This window comes from Dermacentor andersoni, chromosome 7 (assembly GCF_023375885.2).
Source record: "Dermacentor andersoni chromosome 7, qqDerAnde1_hic_scaffold, whole genome shotgun sequence".
Lineage (NCBI taxonomy): Eukaryota > Metazoa > Arthropoda > Arachnida > Ixodida > Ixodidae > Dermacentor > Dermacentor andersoni.
In genome coordinates, this window is record NC_092820.1 from 70,092,448 (window position 1) to 70,105,640 (window position 13,193).

General features: G+C 43.9%; 1 protein-coding gene across 1 annotated transcript; it reads left to right on the forward strand.

Moving 5' to 3' along the window:
* Positions 1-3,422: 3,422 nt before the first annotated feature.
* LOC129385484 (boophilin-H2-like) lies at positions 3,423-5,725 on the forward strand. The gene is made up of 4 exons (XM_055072118.2): positions 3,423-3,482; positions 4,277-4,465; positions 4,741-4,803; positions 5,307-5,725. Exons 1-4 carry the CDS (start codon positions 3,440-3,442, stop codon positions 5,516-5,518), a joined length of 507 nt encoding a protein of 168 aa, XP_054928093.1. The 5' UTR covers positions 3,423-3,439; the 3' UTR covers positions 5,519-5,725.
* The last annotated feature ends 7,468 nt before the right edge of the window (positions 5,726-13,193 follow it).

Sequence of the window (13,193 nt, forward strand, 5' to 3'; positions counted from 1 at the left end):
AAAGAGTGTAACTGTGGTTTAGTATCCCAAAATAGAATAAAACTTGGTGACAGTGGCCTATTCCACCAGAAATGTATCATGTTGACGAATAAAGGTCGCGAAGAATTCGCACGTTGTAATCGATCTCGTGCAACACATACACCCTGCCACTTTTATGAAGAGAGGAAACAGATGGGAGGTCCGGCAAATATTTTATCGCATGTATGCTTCCACTACGAGTCAAGAGATTGAATAAAACGAAGTGTTGTTTTGAACTATATGTGGTGTGCTTTGGCCATAATAATGGTGCGTGGGTCGAAGGTAAAGAAAGAGTACTCGACATTACTAACAATTTTTTTGTTTGTTTTACGAGGGTAGACTTGTTGCTATTGGGGCCTAGGAGATAACAAATGTCGCCTGCCATCAGATTCATATCGGCGTGTAAAGTTGGACCAAGTGCCGAAGTGTCCACTTCAGTGCCATCGAGTGCATTGTGTTTTCTCGTCTTTAAGTGCCGGTGGAAAAATTCATAGGTTCGATATACATGTACTAAGTAATGAGCTATATTCGCAAGGGCGAAGGTCTCGAATACATAAAGAGAGATACACGCGACTAATACAACCAGTCACGCGGGTAGCACTGGCTATTTTCTCGTAAGTCGGAAGCCTTTAGTTGGCTTGAACATAGAAGGGATCTTCTCGCAGATGATGGGAGATTATTTGTTCTTGTATTCTTTCTTTTACTTTTTCGCGTGGGACGTGCGCACTCGGCATTATTGCATCGTTTAAGTAAGTGATATTGTTAGCTTTTGTGAACTACGTCCAAGAAATGCGGCTTTATTATCTGCTTAACTTGATGCTTAAAACATCTCCCTCACTTTCCAGTAATAACATCGGTAGATAGATCTCTGTAGTTTCATGGGCCCTACAATTTGCAGCCTTTGCGACCAGGGCGCAGATGCATGAAGTTCTCATTTTACAGAGCAGCAATAAACGTCTTACGCTAATCTCTGCAACTGAAAAAAGGCTATCCATTAGTGACTAAAAGTTCTTTCCCTCCCTACCAATTAGAACATTGTTGCCATATGGGAGTTCCTTGTTTTTATCAAATCCTTAATCTCGCAAAAACTGAAATGATCGGTGTCGCTATTTCCGTGACCTAATTGGCTTTCCTTCAACCTAGAGAAATCGGTGCTTTACACCATTTCGAAAAATATATAATCAATACATTTAAACGCTCCCTGACCCCGTTATTTAGGAAGATTTGACTGAATCGTCAGTCATAGAAGAAATATCAAAGAAAAATAATCATGCGATTAGATAGCACAATTTTATCGTTTATGTACACAACAGGATACTACGTCTTTACGGAGTTCGAGAAAAATGAGGGCAGACAGGGCCGCTCAATCAGGTGACAGCTCGTTTGCTACCCTGCCTGGGGAAGGGAGATGCGGGTTTCAGAGTTCAGAAATATTGGTTCCACCAGATTTACTCGAAGGTTCAGATGTAAGACAATGCCGAGTACCCAAATAGATGTAGAACGCAGAATTCTAAATTAATATTTTATAACTTACTGCCAATGTACGACATATGCCCTCGTATATAGGTACTAGGGCACATAACTGACAGTTATTCGGTATATGCATCAGGCCACTATGCCATTGCCTAGAGATGAGGAAGGGATTGAGCTCATGGAGCATGAGTGCAATGATATGAGTAATGGAAGTGAGCCAGTAAGCATGTCTAGCGTATCAGCGGCTCACACTATTTGGATTCCTCCTCCCACCCTATCATGCACTGGATAGTTTCAGCTACTACAGAGCCAAGGAAGTGAATGAACGAAGCACTGAGGACGGGCTTTTTTCTGAGTTTGCCTTCGACCCATGTTAGTTGTGGATTGAGTAGCCGGATCCTGCGCATACCCGTCCGATGTTTATCTATTTCATAGCTCTGCAGGCGATCTGATGACTGTGTTCATTCATCTACTGCTAGGTGTGTTTTTGTAACCACACGATCTAGACCGGGTCGTCAAGGAGGTGCGTTAGGAGTTGGTTTGGAACATGGGCAAATTGTGCAATTCGGGGTTGTCTTAGCTACAGTACAATAAGCAGATGCGATATGCTTGTGGGCACTCTATAGTGTTTGCTGTACTGCTATAGTGTTTACCTTTGAGGGGAAAAAGACAAAATTTGTACAGGCAGGGGGGGTATAGCGATGCGATTGCGTTCCCTGGCCCTATATCTATAATGCCAGCGTACCTAACGTAGTAAACTACTTTCTTGTTTCCTGCACTGTATCGCATATAACAGGCGCAGCCTTGGTGTCAGAGGTCTCATTTTATAATCAGGTGTATGATTCGCCGGGTTAGGTTTAAGCAGCCGCAACTGAACAGTAGCTTTAAAGGGGAATCGGTAGTGAACGGCTCCAAACAATTTCGATGGACTTGTATTCCCTACAAGCACCCAACGTGCAGGACACGCGCTTTCTTGCCGTTCGGCCACCCCCGGAATTCGGCCACCACGTTCGTGTTCAATCCGCGACCTCGTCATCTGCACAGCAACGCCATCGCTTATAAGTCACGTCGCGGGTCCTCATGCCCGAGCCAAACTAGCCGGGAAGGTAGAAACATGAATATTGTTTCAATGATTCTATAGAAATAGTGTTTTCTAGACTCGGTGCCCGCAGTCTTTGGTGTACCACATTCATATTATCTCTGGTAAATTGATTTGCTAATGAGTGGCTCACTAGCCCAGACATAACTATATATCCTAGTTTGATTACCCTGCGAATTTACATGTTCCGCATAATAATCTCCTTGTGCTTGCTCTGCTCGATATTGTATTAAAAATCAGCTGTAATGGCCGTTATGTCCAAAATGAAATGAGTACATATAAGGAAATAAATCAAAGTTAGAGTAAAGCGGGGGCGTGTTCACTCTATTAAGTTTCATCGAATTTAGACGAAAGACACTGCCGGAACCTTAATAACGAATGCAACTATATATTTCGATGAACTTTCGCAGGTTCTCATCCAGTGTTTTGAACAACAAAAATAATTTCAGAGGATGGTTCATGAAGCTAAAGATTTCACCAAAAATTGTCTCATTTAAGCGTGTTTGCGAAAAGCGTTGAGAAAAACGGCCGGCGACAGTTTTCAAGTCATCGTTCTTCTTTACGCCATCAATTATTTATTTTACTAGTTGCAACACATGTCACGGAATGAAGGAAAAAGATTTAATTGGCAATTGAGTCCCTTTACTTAACACCAATCTCAACGCCTAATATCTCCATCTGTTCGTGCCCATTGCAGAGACAGGAAGAAGGTGGGTTTCTTATCGCGTCTGCTTCGGAATGGCAGATAAAATTATTCTGAAACATCCGCTCCATCCCATTGTTTCGCACAGTATAAGAACGATCTCTGGTGCGCAAAGTATCATCACTACGGACACGGCTCTGATCGCGATGAAGCTGTACTTGTTCCTGGCGCTTCTAGGCACCGCACTCGGTAAGCTTAAGACAACAAGGTCTATATGTCTCTTGGACATTCACTGTTTAAGTATTCTGCATCACAGACACGTGTGCTACCATTTCTATACATGAGCTGTTATACTAAGAAGACAACTAATAAACTTAAAGCTTCCATTTTGTGTTTTCGTTTTGGACAGCAATTACACTCATGTGTACAATATCAAGAAAGCGGGATAATTTTTTTTTGTAATGACTGCCCAAACATTCTGGTGAATATTGCAGCAACGCTACGAGGAAAAGTGTTGAAAAATTATGAATTGATGAAGACATTGTGGTTATTAGCCATAGCTCTACTGACCGATTCAAAGCAGAAGGGAAATACAAGAAGAAACAATTTTATATTGGTGTGATATTCCTTATGCACAGTTGTGCTTAGCCAGGGCTGCCGACAAAAGAAGATATTGTTTGATTTTCATAATAACATAACATCTAAAAAAACCAGACGGGGCCTCCAGTTTACTTCACCTCCGGCTTATCTTCCTGAAACAGCGCTTATAAGAAGCCTTTGTACTTTATGTATGAAAGATAGCAGGAGCAACATTTTATAGAACAACAATGAAACAATACTGTAAACGTCGAATGTCTTTTTATGATAGCATTTAACGTAGTGCATATGTGCATCGTGCATCGTTAAAATCAAATACGGGTGCCCTAGACGTAGCATCATGTGAGGTACTTGGCCAGGGATTAAGAATGCGCCAAATAGCGCCTGAAATAAATCACCGCGACGTATCGGGTGGCAAAATAATACAACTTTTGTATTTTTTGCAGCGGTGACAAACTTTGAGAAGCAATGCGGACCGAAGGCCGAGGTCGGGGTTTGCAGAGCTGCGCTGCCGAGGTATTGGTTTAACAAGGAGACTGGCGAATGCGAACTGTTCTATTACGGAGGCTGTGGCGGCAACGAGAACCGATACCTGACGCAAGAGAAGTGCGAAGAGACATGCCTAGACAAAAAACGTAAGCCTTCTTTTTTTAATTTTGTCAGTGAGTAATAAAACCGAAAGTGATAAATAAGAAGTTGCTTTAGAGCGCGCTCGTCATTGCTGTGCTATCAAATAGTGAAGGCACTATAGCATGATTGCTTCAGGCGATATAGGATATGCCATAATTTGTCAAATCTCTTCATAGGTCTAGCGGTAATTACTATATTGTGTATATTTACCCCTGCCACCACAAGGTGGCAAACAATGGCATGCATTCTAAGCTTCATTATATCTTATTTCGGTCTCTAGCCATCCAGAAGTCATACGTTGCTGATGAGGCTTACATTGGTATCACGGATGAACTCATGGCTGGTAAGTTGAACTTTTTCGTGTTCAATCAGGCACCTTTCGTTCTCTTTTTCCTCATATGCTTTCTTTCTCCGAGGTACTCAATTAATGATGCGAAGAAATATTTTAACATAGCGAAGTAAGGCAGACAGCATTGTAGGAACACAATACTTGACTTACAAACGAAAGGCTTGCTTTCCTCATATCTATTTGGGCGTACAGCTACGTCTCTGTTGTGTTAATGCGGCTTGCACTGATGGGTTGTTGGGTGTGTGCAGAATGACACTACCTTCAGTAAAATTCCATCGCTGCAGGTTTTATTTTTCACTTTTTAAACGACATAGGCGTAGCTTATTTTGCACCTCGTTATTGTATACACTTACTGTCCTTTCTGAAGTGTAGGATTTCACCTAGTCGAAACGTTTCTTGAACTGCGATGATCTAAACTATTTTCGTCTACTGCATTATTATGCTTGCATTCTACCGCTATGTTCGCAACGATTTTGGATATTTGGTTATTTTTACAGCTGCCGCAAATTCCGTGTGTCGAAAACAACCGCATCCTGGTCCTTGCATGGGTTCCTTCCCGCGCTTCTACTACGACCAGAACACCAACTCTTGCCGTCTCTTCCTCTATGGAGGATGCGACAGCAACGGCAACAATTTCGAATCGCCCATAGACTGCATGCGTCTGTGCGGATCCACGAAGCCTGGAGAGCCCATGCCGCGAGTTCCATAGTATAACAGAAATCAATTCCCTAATAATATCTCCGCACTGAGGGGCCACTGCATCGAACCACATCTGAAAAAAATGATAGAGAAGTAACAAAGAAAATCAGCAGTGGACATTGAACAAGGCATTGTCCGGAGATTAATATGCAACATATTCGATGATTAACTTTTGACCTACGTGTTGCTGCGATCAATAAATGTGTTTCAAAGCTCAGTCAATAATAGTCGACTCATTGTTTGTTGAAAGAACTAAAAGTCAACCATATTATGTACAAACAGAAACAGAAGGGTGGGAAGGAATGCGCAATATACGGCCAAGATGTTCAAACGAATTTCCAGATATGTCATTTATAATATGACGTGCATAACTTGCATGTCGAAGACATAAAAATTTAGAGAATGCGTGTTACTTTGAAAGTGTTTATCGCAACGCCATTGAGATGTCGCCAGGGCCTTCGTGTGAAAGTTTTGTAAAGGATATTAGGTGTAGTGGACTCCCGTATTCTGGATCATTCGTTAAGACCACAACGTTATCTTCGCTATATTTCCGCAAGCAAAGAGAACGCCGATATCAGAGCAACAAGATCATGTTAAAGGAAGTTTTCCTATAGCCGGATTCCGCTGCTGATCCCGGATCACAGCTTCTGCAATGTTTCATTAAGATTAGCCCTGCCAGGAGCAATAAGTATGCTAGTATGCTAGATGAGGACGGGGAGCTTGCTTTATCGCTGGTCGAGCTCCTAGCTTTTCAGTGGTCTCCTGGTCACGTGTATACCGAATGTACTGCCGAGAACATCTTGCCCGGGCTTAGTGTTCAGGAAGGACTTTGGGATCGGTAGATTTACTTTGTTCTATATCACGTTTCCGTTGAGTCTCGGTCCTTCTAGCCGCCACAGAGCTTTCACATAAAGAGAAAAGCATGCTATGTCCATTGTGCTTCACCCCCAAGAAGCATGGAATTTTTCATGTTATATATGCCGGTAGCGAAGTGTCAACAGAAGCCCACATGTCAAGAAAATTGTGACTCATTTCGATCGTTGCTAAGTAGGTATCGCGTGGCAACTAAGTGAGAGCAAAAAATAAAAATTTATGTCACCACCGTGAATGGCATTGATGGCAAAATATTATGCTGTTTGGCGGGCATGTTTCAATTTTTCTAGCGTCCTGAATTTTGACCGGTACGCCAACAGTTATTCTTCTTTTAGGTCTGAGGTGAGCTGGTGAATCGTGTATGTCTTAATGTGAACGTAATTAGGCTGTTATTGGTGCTGATTGCTGCAGCAGATTCGTTAGGAAGGTCAGCGAATACAATGCCAATATTTTACAGTGCCAATGAGGTTTCAAAAGCGACTTCACTGTTATTCATCTAGAATAACGCAACGAATATAATTGACGAAAGAAAACATGTTTCAACGGATCGAAAGTACTACGGCCAGTACACAGTCTTGAAGGATAGCAACATTTGTGAAACATTTTCACAGAATCAGTCGCAATTCTGTGCTTCACCATGTATTCATATGAAACTGCTATCAGACAAGACAGCATTCCACCACATTATCATATAGAAAACATCCGGCTTACTACTTTTGGTCCTTAGGACATTCAAAGCCTGTGTTACGGTGAATGAATCAACATAGCGCGACGGTTCTTCGTGGAGCGTTCCTGCTTTATCGCACCGATCAGACACACCGCGTCGGATGTCGCCGCATGATCTCACACGTTAACAAAACTCCTGCACTGACACCTTTCGCCAATGAATGCCGTGCGCTAGGTCACGCAAAGTTTGAAATAAAGCGCACAGCACACTTTGAACAGACACGCAACCGACTCACAATAACGCGGTCCAACCCGCCGCGTTCAAATGAGCGACGCCATTTGGCACGGCATAATAACTGCTTTACACAGGCTTGCCAAGTCTTGCGCCAAAATCACCTATTAGGAGACGTAACCAAGAGCGAAGTAGCAAATTGTGAAATATAAGAATTAACATTTTTCATTTTAGTACAAAAAGTTATTAGAAACGGAATATTTACTTGTATGACAGTATTCCAGACCTCTGGTTAAAATTTTTGAAACGTTTTTCTTTTCACATAGGTTTGCTAGTTTCAGTATTCGTCCCCCCTCACCTAGTCGCGCTTTGGTCGTGCACCCCTATCTCATATCACTGGCAACAATTTCTGGGAAGGTTTTCGTTCCATGCTGCGGCACCTATGAAGCTGGAACTTCACTGTTCTTTTGAAGCTACTCTAGAGAACCGATTACGTGCCTCCCCGAGCGCCGAGATATGACGGCCGCTCAAGCCATCTGCTCTGCGCCGCGATACCTGTGCGAGTTGGTACTCCACCAGCTGTGGCCATGACGCCAAGGCCAGCGGCACTAATCTGTCCTAATGTATGTTATGTATTTGTCCATTCATCATCAGTCTATACAGGTGCACCGCTGACCTAACTCTGGACGTTGGGCAACATCTATCAGCGAGCTACATTCACCCGCACCGCTAATCTTCAAGGTGGCGACACATAAAATAATATTTCATGCACTAATTACTAGAAGAAATTACGGCACTAGCTTCTACGGTTAGGAAAATCCGTGCGCAACAGTACACGGAGTTGCCTAACATTCCTTCTGGCGTCTAACGGTTTCAAGTCTCTGTAAACTCGTAATTTTGAACGAAGTATTACGCAATAAATAATGAAAGTGACGTTATTAAAATCGCCCGACTAAAGATTCGAACGCAGCACCTCAAGCAAAGACGGCCGACATTGAAATCAATAAGCCATGGACGCGTTCACCGACAGGAGCCATCAAACGCCGCTAGGAGTTTCTCGCGCGAAGGCAGCGTGGTGAGACGCTTGGTGCTTTTAGATTTGGTCACCTTGAAAGGTTCAAGCGCTGCACTGAGTAATGATCTTGTGTGTTCGCAGAGTCTTCTGCACTTAAAAAGCGTTGATTTCTCTGAATTTAGGACCATGAAGGCAGATAAATCGTAATAAACGAAGTTGCAAGAGCGTCTGAAGCCACAAGCACGAAGACCAGTCCAATCCACGTACTTCCCATCATTTCCATGGTTGCTCAACGATAGCAGCACCAGAGTTCCATCAATTATTGTAGGAAATACATTGGTATATACGCTCGCGCGTAAAACGCATTCCTAATACAACTTCGGCAAAACCCACCGACGATGATGGTACAGGTGAGATCGAGAGCATTCGTACAAAACCCGTCCCCACAGACACACGCACACAGATGCGGCAATTTATTCAACTTTTATGACATCCAGGTTCACTTCACCTGATGTACCCAAGACAGATATGCGTAACCCCGCGATGAATAAAAGTGTTTTCTTTTTGTAGTAACTATTCGAATACGCATGCGGTGTGTACGCTGCTCAATATCTACAGCCTGAAAATGTGTCCTTATCAGATGCACTTGTTTCCGTACTTGAGTATCAAATATTATTTTCATCAACATGCTCCTCTGCCTATATTATGTCCAGGGCAGGACGAAAGCCTCTCTCTGCGATCTCCGATTACCCCTGCCTAGCGCCATCTGATTCAAACTTACGCCTGGAAGGTGCCGTCACCTAGCATCAGTATCATATATGTGTGTATCTTATGCATAATCATCATCAAATATGTGTTTCCTAAACCACGTCCTTTGTAGAGAGCTAAGGTAATTTGTCCATGCAATATAGAAAAAAAACAGTAGCGTGGCACCACAGGTTCTTACTTGCTTTCTATGCAGTGGACACTAGTGCGATTCCTCGCTGCGGACTAAGTTTTGTTAATTTCTTTTTTCCCTGTCGCGAGGATATACAGACACCGAGGCAGCTAGACAAAACGTATGATTTATTAAAGCCAGTGTCAGTAAAATTGTTGATCTATATTGTTGAACTAGATATTAGAGCATTTTTGTTTCATGAAAATTAAAAAGGAAGAAAATATTGCACAAATTTGAAATTTATTTTTAGTGCTACTAGATTTTCACTTGCAAATCCAAGAAACATCATCAGCATTTCTGCATTGGTTGCCAGTAGCTCCGGATGTAAAAAAGTAGTGAGTGTTGTCAAATTGGGGCCTTTGCTTACAAATAGGTGAATGGGTGCACATACATTCACTCCAATATCTCTAAGCTTTAAAGGAACTGCACATATATTAGAGATAATGCACTACGTGCCTTTACTAATACATGGTCGCTCGGAAATTGTGGAAAAAACACGTAGGTAATGATCTTTCACTCGAAACTATACTTCACGAATGTCTGCCGTCTGGTCATATATTATAACGTTGCAGTCTCGGGGAACAGAAACATTGGCAAAATTTGAGCTTAAGAACACAACTCTTTCTTGCGCAAACTTACACCCAATAAAGACAATTGAGAGCCAAACAAAAGCGATAGCTGCGAGGAAATTTGTCTGTCGGCGAGTTTGAACTGACGGTGAAGTCCGTTCGTTCGTTATGTATATATCAATGTGCATTTTAGAGTAATCAAATGTACACTCAAGAACACAAATGGATAATCACATCTGAGTCGCGCTCTCAATCAGATTGAATGGGACTCAATAAATAATCAACAGCGCAGGAGTGTCTTGCGCCTAAAGATAACATGATAATGGTGATAAACACGTGGAACAATTTAGGGGTGACAATACAGCCTAATTCTGAATCATTCAAATTAAAGAAATTCAAGAAGATTCGATTGAATAATTGAAACTTGTTCTGCAATTAACCCGAGCTGCTAGAGTCATTTGTTGCGGTCTAGAAGACAATTCTATAAAAATACTGTTTTATACAGCACGACCCATTCCAAGGCTAATAAAAATAAGTCTCCATTTGAAGTTTTTCGTTTCTTCTGAATGCGTTTAGAACTGCCGCTGTGCAACTTAGCTCCTTGAACTGTAAGTACAGTGCAATGATCACCGAAAGACTGCTATTTTCAAGAAATAATTGTGTGGCCATAAAATTGCGGCTTAGTACTGTGCGTTGATGAAAGCAGGAGCATATACACGTACGACTTTGTACAACACCATGTACCACAGGCCGTATAAGCCTTCTGTGCATAAAATGCGCTTAAACTCAAAATAACCCGTCACAGTAGCCACATTGCAATGGCGTTTCACTGCTTAGCTAGAGGTCACATGTTTAATCGCTACCGCGGTGGCTGCATTTAGCTGATAGTGAGATGCAAAAATTCTCTGGCACCGCGCATCGATTGGGTGCATGTTAGAGAAGCTAAGGTATTAAAACTTGATCCGCAGTCCCACCACCACCGCGTGTCTCATATTTGTATCACTGGTTACTCACGTAAAACGCAATAACTTTTTTTACACTGAACTTCACAGCTCAACTTCCTTGCTTCTCTGACTTTCAAACAGTTAGGCTGCTGTGTTAGGCGCAGCAGCAACAATAATTGCGTACAGCATGCGGCTGAGACACGTGGAGGGAACAAGCCTTACAGGTGAGTGAGTCAGTGAGTGCAAGAACTTTATTTGGTCCACTATAGCCGTAAGCAAACTCAACGTCACCTGGCTAGACCCACTCGGGGACCATCAGGTGAAACCTGATGGCCCTCTCGCGAGCCCTCTGGACTGCCGGGATTTGAGAGGTCTGATCCTGGGCCCTAATTAGCTTCATCATTTCCTCTCGGGTGAAAGGGTGATCGGCAGATGCGCAGCCCCACAGGACATGGTCGAAGTCCGCATAATCACCACACAGAGGTAATACCTCCTACAGGTAATGCCACTTCTTGCCAAACCACCCGAAATGAGATAGTGGGGTCTTGCATAAACAAATTTCTTGCGCCACTTGGGCTGGGAAGTTTGTTTTACCAGAGCCATTCCTAGGCGTGATAGGTTTATTTTTTTCCTTTTGGTACACTTAGGCTAGTTGGTAATAACTTCTTATGAGCACGGCAGCGCAAATTAAGGCGATGAGGAGAGGAGATCTTTGATGAGAAGAGGAAATCTCAGTTTCACGTTATACTCGTCCCAAATTATTTTTCGCTTACAGTACAACTTGCTGGCATTAGTTACTATGAAATATAACCTTTCGGTAAAGGTTATCTTTCTGAAAAAAAAATTCCCAATATGCACCAAATTTTTCATATTTAATGCCGTATAAAAAACTCAGGGAAACGTAAAGATTGATAACACCTTTTTTAAGTGGAAAGCCTATCTTCATTCTCAAGGAAAAATTGTGTGCTCGCCTGATTTAAAAAGAGCATTTTTTTACAATGCGTTTTACGACTCATATTTTTGAGCTTTCTAAAAAAGTTCACTTGTTCCTAGCGGTGCTGAGAGAGAGAGTGAGAAACGTTTATTAAACGAAACAGTGTTCCGAGCGAGGCCGGGTATCACGCTCAGGTGGGAAGGCTCCTTAGTCCAGGAACCCTCTGGCTTCGACTGCCCTCTTGGCCCTGGCGACGAGTTGTCGTTGGTCTTCCAGGTCCCCGAGGGGTAGCTTGGCGTCCCACGTTTCGAATAGGTCGTTTGCTTCTTACCTCGTTTTGCGTGCGTTTCTGGTTGCGTTTTGCTGCCTTCCTGCCACGGTCATTCCAGGAGCAAGTGTGCAGGAGTGTGGGGTACGTTGCAAAGTGGGCAGAGGTAGCCGTGGAGCGTCGTGTAGAGGCGATGCATTATCGTTCCGTGCGTGTACGTTTTACTTTGCAGGCATCTAAGGATCAGGCTTTCTTCTCTGTCGAGTTTAGGGTGCGGTGGAGGGTACACTCGACGCTCGAGCCTGTAATGTTGCAATATGGCCGAATAGTTGGTGGGTACGGCCTCCGCCTCTTCTGTCACGGGTCCGAGAGCGCGTGGGGAGAGGGCAGCAAAGCTGACGTGCTCGCGGGCAGCGGCGTGGGCCGCTTCGTTGCCCTCTAGTCCCTCGTGTCCGCGTACAAACGTTACGCAGGTGTACGGGAGCGGAGTGCTTCGTCTTTTTAGTATCTTGACTGCATCGGCCGAGATGCGGCCCCTCAAGACGTTTCTGCAGGGGGCCTGAGAGTCGGTGAATATAACCGCTGCGTCTGTGCATGTGGTGGTGGCTTCTTGCCGCTTCTTCAGCCGTTTCCGGGTTGCGTGCCTTGATGGTTGCCGATGCTAGCTCGGAGCCTTGGGAGTCTACGACGCTCAGAGCGTATGCGTTTCGATGCGGATACTTGGCCGCGTCGGTGTAGCAGGCCTTCGGGTCATGCTTGAAACTTCGTTTGATGGCGTTGGCTCTAGCCTATCTTCTACGCTTGTGATATATGGGATGCATGTTGCGCGGGACACGTGCGATGCAAATGCACTCTCGAACGTCCGGTGGTATTCGCTCTTTCTTGTCCGTGTCTGCTACATACGTCTCGCTGTAGTTTAGGTGTCGGAATACTGATCTCCCTGTGGGCGTGAGCTTGAGTCGTTCCAGCTGGCTGTTCTTGTGCGCTTCGGCGAGCTCTTGCCAGGTGTTGTGGATGCCCATCTTAAGGAGCGTGATGTAGAGGCCAAGGCGGCGAGTCCCAGGGCGGCTTTGATTGCCTTCCTTATCATGATGACGAGGTGCGTTAGTTGCGAAAGGGTGCGTTCTAGTCATGGTTGGCTGGCAGCTCCCGATCCGTCTTTGTGGATGTGGAGTCCAAGTATTCGCATGGCGTCGACTTTCGGGATTGTTGTCCCGTTGAGTGTTATGCTGGAGTCGGACTCTTCG

Bases quoted from the DNA above. Each gene is read 5' to 3' on its own strand.
- LOC129385484 (XM_055072118.2), top strand. From the start codon at position 3,440: ATGAAGCTGTACTTGTTCCTGGCGCTTCTAGGCACCGCACTCG. The intron at 4,466-4,740 runs GTAAGCCTTCTT...TTCGGTCTCTAG, and splicing joins GACATGCCTAGACAAAAAAC to CCATCCAGAAGTCATACGTT. The intron at 4,804-5,306 runs GTAAGTTGAACT...TTATTTTTACAG, and splicing joins CACGGATGAACTCATGGCTG to CTGCCGCAAATTCCGTGTGT.